We start from the raw sequence: 15,093 nt of genomic DNA, 5'->3' as shown, positions 1-15,093 counted from the left end.
AGAGATCGGGAACAGGAACCACATGAGCATATGACCAAAGCTGAAGCCAAATATAATGTCCATGAAGTGGCTGGACCGGGGTCTCCTAACTCAGCACAGTTTACAAAATGACCCTTTTCATCAGTGTTGAGTTGTCATATCTAATCAGTGTGTGAAGCTTTCTTGCATAATTGGTTACTGAAAGATGATTCAAATCAAGGTGATCATCAGCTCCTTGAGACCAGCCAGACAAGAAATGATATCCCTCAAACAAGAAAAGGAATGTAAAGATGAAGGAACTTTTACATATCTATACAGTACAACATTAATGGTGAATCCACTGCATCACTCAGAGAAAGGGCCACACGGGTCCTCTGTTCAAGAAATTGTGACTTAGCCCAATTTTGGAAAATTGATTAAAATATTGACGTGTTGAGCCCTCTTAATGGGGATCATTGAAACTTTCTGCCAATGTTCAGGCCATTGCCACACCACTGAAATAGTTCTAATAAAGCTATGATTGGCATCCTCTGGGATCGGCTCCTTGATAAGCTATCCCTCCACATTCTTCCCAATCTGTCTGCAGCCCTTGACACAGTTGGACACTCCATCCTCCTGCAGCACTTTCTACAGTTGTGCAACTGAGTGGGACTGCACACCCCATGGCCAGAGAGTAGCCTGCAATTGCTTCTCTTCTAACTTCCGCACCATTATCTTTGGTGTCCCCTGAGGATCTTTTTTTGGTTCCCAACTGTTTCTCATTTCCTTCTCCTCATTAATAACATCAGATGAAAATGTGGTGTGAATTTCCACCCTTACACTGACTACACCTGGCTCACCCTCACCGATGCACATTTCTTTATGATCCTGATATTGTCAACTGTTTTCCTGACACCCATCACACCATTCCACCTGACTGGCTGGACTAGACTTATGGGAAACACACTTACTCTGAGGTAAGCTTTGGATCACATTTCTGTGCCAGCATTTTTACCTTTGTAAGTTCACTGACTCCAACCCTTCCAGTTAACCCGCTGGAAAGTTCAGCCATGTTTTCGTTACTTTTGGGCGACTGTTCCAATGCTCTCCTGATTAGTCTCCCTAACTCAACTCTCTGTAACTCTGAGACAGCCAGACCACTGCTGCCCATGTCCTGATGCACTGTCCATTCATGCCTCATCCCTGTGCTTACTGACTTATACTGGCTCTTCCTTGACAAACACCTAAGTTTAAAACCTTCATTCTCATTTGCATATCCCACATGGTCATGCTTCTCCCAATCCCTGTAATCTCCTCACTCCTACAACCCCTGAGATCTCCTCAAATTCTGGACTCTTTGTCATGCACAGATTTAATCACTCCATCATTAGTAGCCTTGCCTTCAGCTGCCAAATCCCCAACTCTGAGATTCTGTTCTTAAACCTCTCCAGCTCTCACCCCATCTCTCTTCCTCTAAGGCACTCCTTAAAAACTCTCAACTTGATCCTGCTTCTGGTCATATTCTACATCTATATTGGAAGGCTGCAGACAAATGGCCAGAGTGTGTAACTGGTGAGTTATCCCGGTAAGGAGCCAGTGTGGACATGGCCTCTTGTCCTGTAGATATTATACCCACCCCAATATCATCTTTGATGGCTGGAGGTCAGATTTGTTTGAAAATGCTGAAGGAATGCACCTTAAGCTATCCTCCACACTTAAGGTCCCATAGAAAGGCATTTGTTGTTTGTTTGAAAGTGGCACTACTTTATATCAGCTTTTGGAGTACAAAGTCAGATCATACAATTGAATAAACAATTTTGCAGCAGCTGACAGAACAATGCTTCATATATGAACTATGTGAAACCTATGGAATGTTTTAAATGAGCTGAAGAGAGTTGTGTGGAATGTTCACCAGCCAACTCAAGTTTGCTCTCTAATCGAGGTAGTGGGAAGCTGTGTGTACTACTCTGTCCCAAAAGCAGCTGATGATCCATGTGTGTGTAATGACGGGTGAGGAAATGCTGGGTTAGATTCAGTATCTTCTGCCTGCATGGGCACAAAATCTCTACCTCATTCACTGGGATGACATTGAATTATAGTGTTAAATATGTTTGGTAAGACTGTTTGCTTCTAATGTGTGGTGATTTGCTCTTATTGATCTGTTCCATTTCTTTCATTTCTGCTGTTCCTTCAATGACCACACCAGTTTACGCCATGGAAATTAATCGTAAGTGTGAAGAGATGCCCTGCCAGTGGGAGCTGGATGTGATTTAATGCTAATGCTTGGCTACCTGGGTTTATGACAAAGGATCTGCTGAGTTTAGTTTGATCTTAATGGGCTCTTGTCCAGCAGCCACAGCATTTGAGTGAGCTGCTAACATCTGGATTTTTATGCCCTTGCTCTGCTAAGCCAATTATTGACATTATTTTACTTCTCATGGCTTACACTGTGCCTCAGATTCCTGTGAAATTTGGTACAATAGGTGCAGTCTGGACACGTCACTCATGTGGCCTCCTCACCACTAGGTATCCATGCGGCACAGTCCAGAGGCAGGATGAAGTGTAATCCCTCAGCTAAGGCTGTAACAGAATCACAGTCACAGCATGGAAAGAGGCCATTTGGCCCATTCACAACACACTGGCTCCATAGAAGAGCAATCTAGCCATTCCTGCCTCCTCTCCACAGCCGTAAATATTTTCCTCTCAGGTACCTTTTTTTATAATTATCCTGCCTCCACTGCCATCCCTGGCTGTGTGTCCCCACGCACTCTCTCACTGCTGAAAGAAGTTTTCCCTTATTACACTTTTGCTTCTTTTGCCAACACCTTCATTCTTTATCCTTTAGTTCTCAACCCTCTGTCAATGGGAACAGTTTCTACCCACTCTCTCCCTACCTTGGTTCTAATTAGATCCCCCTGATCTATCATGGTCTATCAGCTCCCCCTCTGATCCATGGGACGGCACAGTGGCACAGCAGTTGAGTTGCTCCTCACAGCCACAGCAGTCTGCCTTTGTGGAGGTTGCATGTTCTCCAGTGACTGCATGGGCCTCACTGGGTGCTCTGGTCTCCTCCCACATCCCCAAAACATGTCGATTAGTAAATTTGTTGGCCACTGTAAATTTCCCCTTATGAGAGGTAGAATGTGGAGGGGGCAGGGCAGTTGATGGGAATATGGGGGGAAACAAAAAGGGTGAGGGTAGGATCAATGTAAAAATGGCCTGATTGTTATTGCAGATTCAGTGGGCTGAAGGGCCTGTTTTTGTGCTGAACATCTCTATGACCCTATAACTCTATATTTCAGTCTATCCACACGTCCCTCATCCCCAGAGTCATTTTAGTAAATCTTTTCTGTGTCCTCTCCATAGCCTTCACGTCTTTTCTAAAGTGTCACATTTGAAACTGAACACAAAACTGTATTTGTAATTGAACTAGTATGTTATAACAGTGCACCATGATTTCCTTGCTCTTATAGTCTATCCCTCTATTTATAAATCCCTAGATCCCATGTGCAGTTTTTAACCACTTTTTCAACCTGTCCTAATCTCTTCTTGTTCCCCTTTCAGAATTATGCCCTCTTGTTTGATTGTTTTCATTCTTCCTACTAAAATGTAGCACTTCACATTTGTCAGCATTAAACTTCATCTGCCACTTATCTGTCCATTCCATCAACTTGTGTCTATCACCTCAAAGTCTATTGTTAACCTCCTCACAGTTCACCATGCTTGATATTTTTTGTGTCATTTACACATGAAATATTGTCCCCTATACATCCAAGTCTGAGTCACTAATATAGATTAATGAAAGCATGATGCGAAGGCTGATCCTTGGAAAACTCTGCAGTTCACTTCCCTCCAGTCTGATAAACAAACTTTCTCTTCTGTTTCCTGTTACTCAACCCATTTTCTATAAATTCTGCTTCTGCTCCTTTTATTCCACAACTTTCAATTTTGATGACAAACCTGTTATGTGGCATTTTATCAACTGCCTTTTGAAAATCCACATACACCACACCAACTGCGTTTCCTTCAATGACCTTATTACTTCATCAAAAATCTCTGTAATGTTGGTTAGACACAACTTGCCTTTGACAAATCCATGCTGACTTTCTCTAATTGATCCACACTTGTCTAGTTAACTGCTAGTTCAGTTCCTGATACTGTTTCCAGAAGTTTCCCCATCACCATTTGGTAACAAATTTCTTAAGAAGAGGTTTAATAGGGGAGAGTCGTGTTCGGATTTTGATTGCGTGGAGTTTGTGGCAGTATTGTTCACAACATCCTCCACTCTCCTAGAATGAACTATGGTTCTCAAGTGTGCTTGTGACCACCCTTCCCCCTTCCAGTTTCTCCCCTCCCCATACACACACAATCTGTCTGAAACACCCTCATTTCATGTACATTTACACACACAATCTGAGTGCAACACCCCTCATTTTGTGTACATTTACACACACAATCTGAAACACCCCTCATTTTGTGTACATTTATCCACCATGCTGGAGCCCCAGCTTCCATGCTAATCAAAAGCAGGGTCAGCCTCAAACTGCTAGGGCTCCTTAGTCACTGATAGAGATTGATAAAGCCACATTTAGACTACTATGTACAGTTCTGGTTGCCCTACTATAGGAAGGATGTCATTGAACTGGAGAGGGTGTAAAAAAATACAAAGATGTTACCAGAACTGAAAAGCTTGGGTTATAAGGAGAGGCTGGATGGGCTGGGACTTATTTCCTTGGAGCATAGGAGAGGGGGGGGGGGTGCTGGGGGTAACCTTACAGAGGTTTATAAAATCATGACAATCTACCCAGGGCAGGGGAGTCCAAAACTAGAGGGCATCGATTAAAAGTGAGAGGGGAAAGATTTAAAAGGGACCTGAGGGGCAATTTCTTTCACACAGAGGGTGGTAAGTATATGGAATGAGTTGCCAGAAGAAGTGATAAAGCATAGTTACGACATTTACAAGGCATTTGGACAGTTACATGGATAGGAAAGGTTTAGAGGGATATAGGCCAAAGACAGGCAAATGGGACTAGCTCAGTTAGGCAACTTGGTCGGCATGGACAAGTTGGGATGAAAAGCCTATTTCTGTGCTGTATGACTCTGTGATTGATAAAGCAAGGATCTTTTATCCTGAAATAAAGTTCTGCAATATGGACCGGTGAGCTTGGGAAAAGAGCATTAAGCCTGATTGCCATTAAACTGAGTGGTTTATTTCCTGTAGCTCCATGTGGGGAGAACCTGTTTGACGACGATGGAAAGCGGCTCCCTCCCTGCATCCCCGGAGCCTGGATGATTCCAGCCATCATGGCTTGCTACCTGCTGGTTGCCAACATCCTGCTCGTCAATCTTCTAATAGCTGTCTTTAAGTAAGAAAGTAATCTTAATAATCTTTAAAACTGGCCAATAGTGGATGATTTAAATGTTGAGATTTTAATGAGTGCCATGGTGGCTGACAGTTTCCCTGCTGAATAGGGTGGAAGAGTGTCCTTATATTTTGGTGTTGCTGTTCACTAAGATAAGTAACAAGGAGGGATGGGCAGAAAGCAAAATCAGGCAGGTAGTTCTGTAAATAAAGGATGAGATCACTGCAGTGGTGATGAATGATATTGGCTTGGAGGTTCAAGATGTAGAATCAGTTTGGGTGGAAATGAGAAATAGAAACAGTATGAAGTCATGGGCCCTTGACCATAATTATACTGTAATACAGGTAAAATCAAGAAATAACGGGGCCTTCTAAGGAAGGTACTACAATAATCATAGATCCAGAGAGCAGGCAATTGTGGATATGGTGTTGAATAATGAGGAAAGATTAATTAATGATCTTATTGTAAAGGATTCCCTAGGAGAGAGTGAACATAGCACGGTAGAATTTCAGATTCAGTATCAGGGTAAGAAGCTTGACTCTGTAACTAGTGTCCTGAACTGAAACAAAGGCAATTACAATCGTATAAGAACACAGCTGGCTACAATGGACTGGGAAAATATATTAAAGGGTAAAGTGGAAGATATTTCATAGAGCCCAGCAGAGATATATTCCAGTGAGGAAGAAAGGCTCTGTGAGAGGGATGAACTACCTGTGGCTGACTAAGGAAGTTAACGATGGTATTAAATTTAAAGAAAAGGCCTTCAGTTTTATGAAGATTAGCCAGAGGATTGGGAAATATTTAGAAGCCAGCTAAGGATGACTAAAAATGTATCAAGAGAAAGTAAAATATTTGGGTAAACTGGCAAATAATGTAAAAACAGAAGAACTTCTGCAGAAAGAGAGAGTAGCTAAAGTAAATGTTTGGCCCTTGCAGGATGTGACTGGGGAATTAATATTGGGAAATGGAGAAGTGGCAGAGATTCAAAATAATTATTTTGTAATGATCTCCTCAGCAGAAGATACTAAAAACATCCTAATAATAAAAGAAAAACAAGGAGTTAGGGATAGAGGAGGTTAAACAATCCCTGTCACTAGAAAAAAATGATTAGTTAAACTAATGGGTGTAAAGGCTGACAAGTCTCCCAGACCTGGTGACCTGCCTCCTGGGGTCTTAAAGAAAGTGGTTGCAGAAATGGTGGATACATTGGTTGTTATCTATCAGAATTCTGTGGATTGTGGGGAGGTCCCAGAAGATTGGGAAACTGTAAATATAAGACCACTATTCAAGAAAGGAGGCAGATGGAAAGTAGGAATCAAGAGCCAGTTACCCAACATCTGTAAGTGGGAAATTGCTGGAACCTATTACTAAGGAGGTAAAAGCTGGACATCGAGAAAATTATAAAATAATGAAATAGGGTCAACATGGGGGTTTTATGAAAGGGAAGTCATGTTTGATAAATTTGCAAGAGTTCTTTGACAATGTAACAAAGAAGTTGGATAAAAGAGAACCGTAAATGTACTGTATTTGAAAGGGCCCTTTTCTGTGCTGTACGATTCTATGATTTCTTTGAAATGACAACACTTCCACCCACTCCGAGAGGCTGTCAATCAACACAAAGAAATGGTTAATTCCAGGCTGAAACAAGCACAATGCACTTGTTGGAAGGAATGAGCCAGCCATTGAGCAGCTGTGCAAAGGAGCAGGAAAAATGGCTGAGCTCATCAACATGTCTTCAACAGCCACTGCCTGCCATCACCATTGCTTCGCCAGGAGAAGCCCTTTCTTGACTATTGAGATTTGTCCCTTAAAGCAGCACGATCACAAACTCGTCTGCAATGCAGTGTCTGTTGCCCTTGTGTGTTGCTGTTCACAAGATAAAGGCTAACAATAAAACACTCTTTAATGAAGGTGGTCGCACTGAACCAACAGCGGTGTCCAGTACAACTGTGTATCAATGGTCATATCACATGGAGGGCACAGTTTTAAAGATACATCAATTTTCATTTATACTACAGTTGCTCCACCATTGCACCCTTATAATAATGAAGCACGTTATGCAAGTCAATTTAAGGAGCTACTCCTAAAGCAGTCAAATATAAATTCCCCTGTATGTCTTACCTGCAAGCTTTTCCCGTTTATCCTTTGGTGCTCCAGCAATCTTGCTCACCCTCCTCTTTGCATCTTCACTGAAGTTCTCTATACTGTTTACCACATCACACATCCTTACACATCACTTGTGGGACTATTGAACACCTTACCTCTTCTTCTCAGTAACCTCTCTGTGCACTTCCCTCCCCAGCGCTTCCCTCCCTCTCCCTGAGATTCCTCGGTGTAGGTTTCCAGACTGAGATCCGCTGTGCCTCTTCCTGCAGCAACACTTTCCTGGAGGTGATTTCCATCTCTAACCAGGTGTGGAAGTTCCAACGCTACCAGCTGATCCTAACGTTCCACGAGAGGCCAGTTTTCCCTCCGCCGCTCATTGTCTTCAGTTACCTGGCCATGATCACACGCCGCTGCTGCCGCAGGAAGAACCAGAAGGTGGATGAACGAGATCGGGGGCTAAGTGTGTGAACTTCTGGACTGATAGTCATTGTGCCTGTCAACCTGTGGACTTCTGCCACATACCTATTCTACCAACACTCCCCATCACCCCAAATGTGCCCCCATCCCCACCACAGCTTCCCATCTCATTCCCCTTCCATTCTCAACCCCACCCTCATCAACTTCTCACCATGAGAGCATAACAAACAGAAGCAGGGGTAGGCCATTCAGCCCCCTATGCTTGCTCCACATTCAGTAGGATTGTGGCTGATCTTTTACCTGAGTTTGTTTCCTACACTAACCCCATCTTTCTTGATTCCCTTAATATCTAAAAATGTACCCAGCTCTGCCTCAAATGCACTCAGTGACTGATCCCTCACGGTCCTCTTGGGTAGAAAATTCCGAAGGTCACCATCTCCTGGGTTAAGAAATTTCTTTTCATCTCTGTCCAGAATGGCTGACCCTTTAGGACTGTGAGCCCCATTTCCAAACACCCCAGCTAGGGGAAACATCAACTCCACATCTATCCTGTCAAATCCCATTTCATCTTTCCCACCCCATGCACTGCCTCCATTCCTGTACCCCATTGCCGTCCCAGTCTCTGTCTGCACCTGACCTCCCCTCCCCCCCCACCCCACCCCACCCCACTTCATTCCCAATGACATATGAATGGTTATTTACCATTTGGACACATTAAAGTTGAGTTTAACGTACAATTTAAATTGCCGTGTATCTTTGAACTAGATTCATCCTCTTCCTTCCTTGTAACAGAGCTAATCCTCAGTGAGGAGGAACTGAAGAAGCTGCATGAGTTTGAGGAGCAGTGTGTGGAACAGTACTTCACTCAGAAGGAAGGCCTGGAGCAGTCATCAAATGATGAACGGATTCGAATCACAGCTGAGAGGTGACCTGTGTTCTACTGATTTACACTGTGTCCATGGAACTGATGTTCAGCTCCTGCTGCACAGACGGGGTGACTCAGGATTTTCTGTCTGTTGGGATCACAAGATCTGGATGTGACCAGTCAACTCCCACAGGCCTGTTCCACCCATAAGTCAGACCCTTGCTTGTAAATCTTAACTCCATCTGCCTGCCTTGGCTACATGAATGTTATTTTGCAATCTTAATATAAAGTGAGCATTCTCAGTTCTCACATTTCAGTTGACCTCCAGTGTCAGAGAGTTCCAGATTCCCACCGGTCTTTGTATGAAAATAAAAACAAAAAATGCCAGGGTTCTCAGGAGAGAGAAACAGTTAATGCTTAAGGATGAAATGGGAAAAGTTGTAAATAAAACAAGTTTGAAGAGAAGTTGGGAGCAGACGAGAGAACGAAAAGGAAGGTCAGTCAGGTTGGAGGGAAGAGGGACTGGATGATGAAAGTGGTAATGGAGCTGTCTGAAAGGAATGCTGTGAGATGTAATAAAAGGTTAGACTGGGGGAGATTCCTGAAATTCCCAGAGAAATGTGTAGTTAATGCTGGAAATCAGAATAAAACTGTAGGAGGTGCAGATTCACTGGAATTGTTCAAGTTGGTGTTGACTGGAAGACTGTAATATGCCTGCAGGAGGAGATGCTGTTCTTTGAGCTTGCATTGAACTTTAGTGGAGAGTGTTGGAAGCCAAGGACATGAAGAATGAAAGTGACAGGTAACTGGAAACTTGGTGTCACGCTTAGGCACTGAATGGTGATGTCTGTGGAGTAGTCACCCAGTGGCCAGCGTTTGGTTTCCCTATTGTAGAGGCCACATCAAATGCAGTGCACTAAATGCAAGAAGTCCCTGGATATTTGGGGCCCTGGAAGGTGAAAAGGGAAGACGTGAAGAGAATGTTGTATCTCCTGCAGTTGTACAAGATAGTGCCCTGAGAAATGGAAGGGGTATTGGTGGAGATGAAGAGTAAACCAAGGTGCCCTGGAGAGAATATCAAAAGAAGAGGAGAGGAGTTAATGTGCCTGGTGGTGGCACCATGGTTGAGGTGTCTGGAATTATCAAGGATGATCCATTGGGGTGGAAGATGAGGACAAGGGGAACCCCATCCTTGCTCTGGGTGGGAAGAGAAGGAGTGAGAAAGGAAATCTGAGAAATGGAACAGAAGTTGCTGAGAGCCCTGTCCCTGAGGAAAAGGAAAGAATTATTGGAAGTATCAGTGTGGAAGGAAACTGCACAGACACAGTCATCAGTGTACAGGGTAAAGGGATGAGGAGAACTGAAGTTTCCACAATTCCACAAAGAGATAAACATTCAATCACACTTAAGGAGAGAGTGCAGAAGAGATTCACCAGGATGTTGCCTGGATTGAAGCATTTTTGTCATAAGGAGAGACTGGATGAGCTGGGTTTGCCTTCCCTGGTGTGGAAGAGGCTGAGGGGGTAACCTGATAAAAGGTATATAAAATTATGATGGGTAGATAGTAAGAATCATTTTCCCATGATGGGTGTGTCTAAGACAAGAAGGCATAGGTTTAAGGTGAGAGGGTTACAGGGGATCTGGGGGAGAATTTTTTCACACAGTGTGGTTGGAGTCTGGAATGCGCTGCCTGAAGAGATGGTAGAGACAGATACATTTAAGAAGCATCTAGACAAATACTTGAACCATCAAGGCATATAAGGCTACAGGTCTAATGCACGAAAATAGGATTAGTGTAAATAGCTACAATGGGCAGCATGGACATGGCCTGTTCCCATGCTTTATGATTTTCTAGCTTGGACCCATATGGGTTCCTGTAGTAACTCCTATTATTTGGAGAAAATGAGTCAAAGAAGTTGTTCAACAATGAGAACAAAATCAGCCAGCTGAAAGTCTCTAACAGTAGATGGTAAGTGGTTGGGCCTTTGATCAATGGAGATGTGGAGAACCTTTGGGTTATTCTAGCAGGGGATGGAGGTTAGAGGATTTAGGGACCAGGAAACCAGAAACTGTAAAAAAAAATTATCATCTGAAGGATTGAGGATGTTGGCAAACTGGGGTTGTGGGTAGAGACTAGGCAAGGGGGAAAAATTGCTTCGAAATACTTATTATTTTCAGCATAATGGAACTTAACCAATTTTTTTGGAGCATGAAACAATAATATCCATTTCTAGGTTGTTTTACATTGCTTTGGAAATTCAGCTGAGCATATCCTAGTGTCATAGGTTCACACAAGAAACAGGCCCTTGAGGCTCATCTCCTCTATACCAACCGTAATGCCTACCTACGCTAATCCCATTTGCCTGCATTAGGCCTGTATGCCCTTCCTATTCAAGTACCTGTTCAGATGCCTCTAAATGCTGTATTAGTATCTGCCTCCACTACCTCCTCTGGTAGCTCATTCCAAATATTCACCACTCTGTGTAGAAAAATGTATTGCTCAGATCTCCTTTGAATTTCTCCCCTCTCACCTTAAGGCTGCACTCTCTAGTTCTAAATCCCCTGCCCAGGAAAAAGATGCTATCTATCCTATCTGTGCCCCTTACAATTTGGGAAACTCTATAAGGTCACCCCTAAGCCTCCCACATTCCAGTCAGAATAAACCCAATCTCTCTTTATAACTACAGTGCTCCATTCCAGGCAACATTGTGGTGAATCTCTTCTGCACTCTCTCTAATGCTACCATGTCCTCCCTGTAGTGTGGCGACCAGAACAATACTCCAAGTGTGGTCTGACCAATGTCTTGTATAACCACAACATGGCACCCTGACTCTTGTACTCAATGTCTTGGCATAGGAAGGCAAGCATACCAAATGTTTTTTTTCCACTACCTAGCCATCTGTGTCATCACTTTCTGGTGTTATGGACTTGCACCCTGAAGGTCTCCCTGTACATCAATGCTCCTAAGGTCCCTGCCATTTACTCCAATATGTCCAACTAGAATTTGACCTCACACAGTGCATTCCTTCACACTTGTCTGAATTAAATTTCATCTGCCACTTTTCCACCCAACTTTCCAGCTGATAAATGTCCTGTGGTATCTCTAAATAACCTTCTACACTACCTAGGACTCCACCAGTTTTTGTATCATTTGCAAACTTACTAATCACACCCCCTACATTCTCATCCAAATGATTTATATCAATTACAAACAACAAATGTCCCAGCACCAATCCGTGGTACACAACTGGTTACAGATTTCCAGTCAGAAAAACATAATTCCACCACTATCACCCTCCTATCATCCAATTTTGGATCCAGTTCACCTCGGATCCCCGATGCCTTAATCTCATGGACCAACCTATCATGTAGGACCTTGTCAAAAGCCTCCTCAAAAAAAACTCAGTCAGATTCACGTGACATGATCTTCCCTCCACAAATCTGTGCTGACTCCTCTTGATCAGTCCTTGCCTTTCCAAGTGAGCATAAATCTTGTCCCTCAGTATCTTCTCCAATAACTTCCCTACCGCTGATTAAGACTCACCAGCCTATAGTTTCCAGGCTTATCCCTACTGCCTTTTTTGAATGAAGGGACAATGTTGGGCACTTCTGGGACAACACGGTCTTACCTGCACAATACCAACATTACTTATCTTCATCCTTGCACCTTCACTGACCTTGCTCCCTTCCTCCGCAACCCTGAATCTTCTCCCACTGAAAAGGCTGGGCCTGATTTACTGCCCCACTGCCTGACCTGCCAGTATGCTGCTGGTTCCAATCCCACTTAGTGCCAGTTCTCCCCTTTCCACCAGTCTTACATCCCACCAGCAATGTCAGTCTCCTCCCAGTCTGTTCCTCACTTCACCACCAAATTCTGGGCTCCGTTGCCCCCCACCATTTCCCCAACCACAACACCATCCTTCAGCAGCTGGCCTCTATAATGGAGCATGAGTAGCATATTTTTGACTCCAAAATGTGCCAGTACCTTGGGTCACTGCATTCTTGTGTCCCATATGTTGCCCTATTGTTTCCAGACTACAGAGGAAGAAATGAGACCCGCGGAATGAGAGCAGGCTGAAACAATGCATCTATAGGAGCAGTCCAATAGATAAGTTGTTGTGGATCACACCTTCCCTGTAAGAAGGGAATAATATCAATATTATTTCTTTGGGTCTTCACCAGGATGCAATCTAGTTTTCTGATGAACACTTCCCTTGACCTTTCAGGGTGGAGAATATGGCAATGCGTCTGGAGGAGGTGAATGAGAGGGAGCACTTCATGAAAGCTTCACTCCAAACGGTGGATATTCGACTGGCTCAATTGGAGGAATACAGTGGCCGCATGGTCAATGCAATGGAGAAGCTGGCAGGTATCGATAAGGCAGAGTTGACCCAAACCCGCTCAAGGTGCCCCTCAGAATGCGAGGCTTCCTATCTCATCAGACAAAACAGCACCGAGGCAGCGAGTATGTACCGCTTCCATATGGACGGGGATGACTTGAACAATGAAGACAGTGTAGGCCTAATGTCTCCTTCCATGGGATCTCACAGGAAGGCACATTCCTCCACTATGTTAAGACATGAGCAAGAACTTGTGGAACAGAGAAAGAACATGACACCAAAACACCAGTTTGGGCTTCACCAGTTGTCCAGCTCCCGCAAGACAAGGGAAAGCAGCCAAAGGCTGGGAATCAGCCATGACCCCAGGAATTTCAGCTCCTGTGTGGATATCTTTGTATCTTCAACCGAAGGCTGGCACAGTCCACTGAAGGCTAAAGAGGGAACTGCTCATCAAAGGTTCCTGCCTTCTCCGCAAGCTGGGTTTGGAAGAGCTGTAACTGAATCTGTGTCAGTAGCACGAACAAAGTTGGAAACGTGCTTCTCATTTCCCTTGGAGAGGTCCAAAGCAGCTAGCTGCTTTCTCCCACAGGCCTCTGACTCGTGCCATTCAGCAATGGTGAAGTCCAGAAGTGTTATATTTGGCCCAGAAGGTATGGTGCCAGGACAAGAAGGCGGCTGGAGCTCTGACTGTGACCTTATTGTGGATCATGTCCCTCCTGCAAGCAACCCTCCATGGGCTCTGTATAGACGCAGGTCTTGTAAGAATATGCCTGAAGAATTAGTAATGGCAGAAGATTCTTGCCACACAGTGCTGTCCTCTCCAGCAACAATGTGTGAGCAACGGCAGCGGTTGTCAGAGGTTGAGGATGACACTGATGGTGGAAGCTGTGCATCTGAAGCCTCCAAACCCAGAGCAGAGATGCCGAAAACAGTCCCAAAGTCTGAAAACTTTCTAACAGTTGCACCAGATAGGTTCACTACCCCGAGGTCAAAGAGCCTTCATGGACACCACAGGAAAACCATGCTCTCAGTGGGGGAAAGCTTTGACAAACCCAAACAAGCCTTCAGCACAAAGGATCTGCGGCAAGCCTGGGGAGACTCAAGCAGTCAAACAGCAGCCTTGGAGGAAAAAACTACTGAGACCCCTTGCTAACCATATCCTTGAGCCTCAATACCCAAAATTCCAATTTGCCACAAAACTGTAGTTTGCCACTCACCATACAGGTTTAAAGCAATGGTAGCTCGTTTCCTCATCAATTTCTCTTCACCTTCCCCTCATGACCTGATGAATAAAGGATCTCCAGCAGACCTCCTGAAAATTCCCCAACTGTGATGTTGGACAGTGAGTGTGAAAAGATCATTTTCTTGTCTGATGTGGGTGTTGCTGGCAAGGCCAGCATCTGTTGCCTGTCCTTGGCTGTTTTTGAGAAGGTGATGATGAGTCCCTTCTTGAACCACCGCATTCCTTCTGATGAAGGTGCTCCTTCAGTACTTTTGGGAGTTCCAGGATTTAAACCCATTGATGATGAAGGAATGCCAGTATATTCATCCAGGGGAGTCCTCAGGTAGTGAGATTCCCTTGCACCTGGGCGGTAAAGGTTGAGCATTGGGAGGTACTATCAAGTAGCCTCGATGAGGAACTGTGCTGCATTTTGGAGATGGTGCACACTGCAGCCATGATGGTGATAGTGAGCTGCTCTGTCGTGGATGGTGTAGAGCTTTGTAGGTGCCAGAGTCTTCTCTGCATTCACTGCCTCAGTCAAACACAATAATTACCCAGATATTGTAACTTGCGTTCTAAGCTAATGATGAGGGTATGTTGTTCTCTGCAAAATTACATGTCTGCTCTGTCAGCTTAATGTGAACAATGTTGAAAGCCACAGGAATTGAGCAAAGGAATCTTCTCCTTAGGGCCCAGTTACTGAACACTCAGCTCATTTCTGCTCAGTCTTCTGATATGGAATATAATTGAAAGAAATGCAGAAAATATTGGTTTATTTTTCTTGCAAGCAAAGGGAATTATTCTACCTCATTTCCTTCCTTC

The 15,093-nt window shown here is 44.1% G+C and overlaps 1 protein-coding gene across 1 annotated transcript in view; it reads left to right on the top strand.

Moving 5' to 3' along the window:
- Positions 1 to 14,202, top strand: part of trpm1a (transient receptor potential cation channel, subfamily M, member 1a) — a 61,641-nt gene extending 47,439 nt beyond the window's left edge. Inside the window, exons 23-27 of the mRNA XM_052042394.1 lie at positions 2,165 to 2,185; positions 5,180 to 5,324; positions 7,697 to 7,887; positions 8,637 to 8,769; positions 12,936 to 14,202. Of these exons, the coding sequence (XP_051898354.1) occupies positions 2,165 to 2,185; positions 5,180 to 5,324; positions 7,697 to 7,887; positions 8,637 to 8,769; positions 12,936 to 14,202 (1,757 nt within the window). The remainder of the gene's footprint in view (positions 1 to 2,164; positions 2,186 to 5,179; positions 5,325 to 7,696; positions 7,888 to 8,636; positions 8,770 to 12,935) is intronic.
- Positions 14,203 to 15,093: the final 891 nt, after the last annotated feature.

The sequence above is a fragment of the Pristis pectinata genome, chromosome 32, assembly GCF_009764475.1.
Source record: "Pristis pectinata isolate sPriPec2 chromosome 32, sPriPec2.1.pri, whole genome shotgun sequence".
In the NCBI taxonomy this organism is placed as follows: domain Eukaryota; kingdom Metazoa; phylum Chordata; class Chondrichthyes; order Rhinopristiformes; family Pristidae; genus Pristis; species Pristis pectinata.
This window is presented reverse-complemented; position numbering and strand designations above follow the sequence as displayed.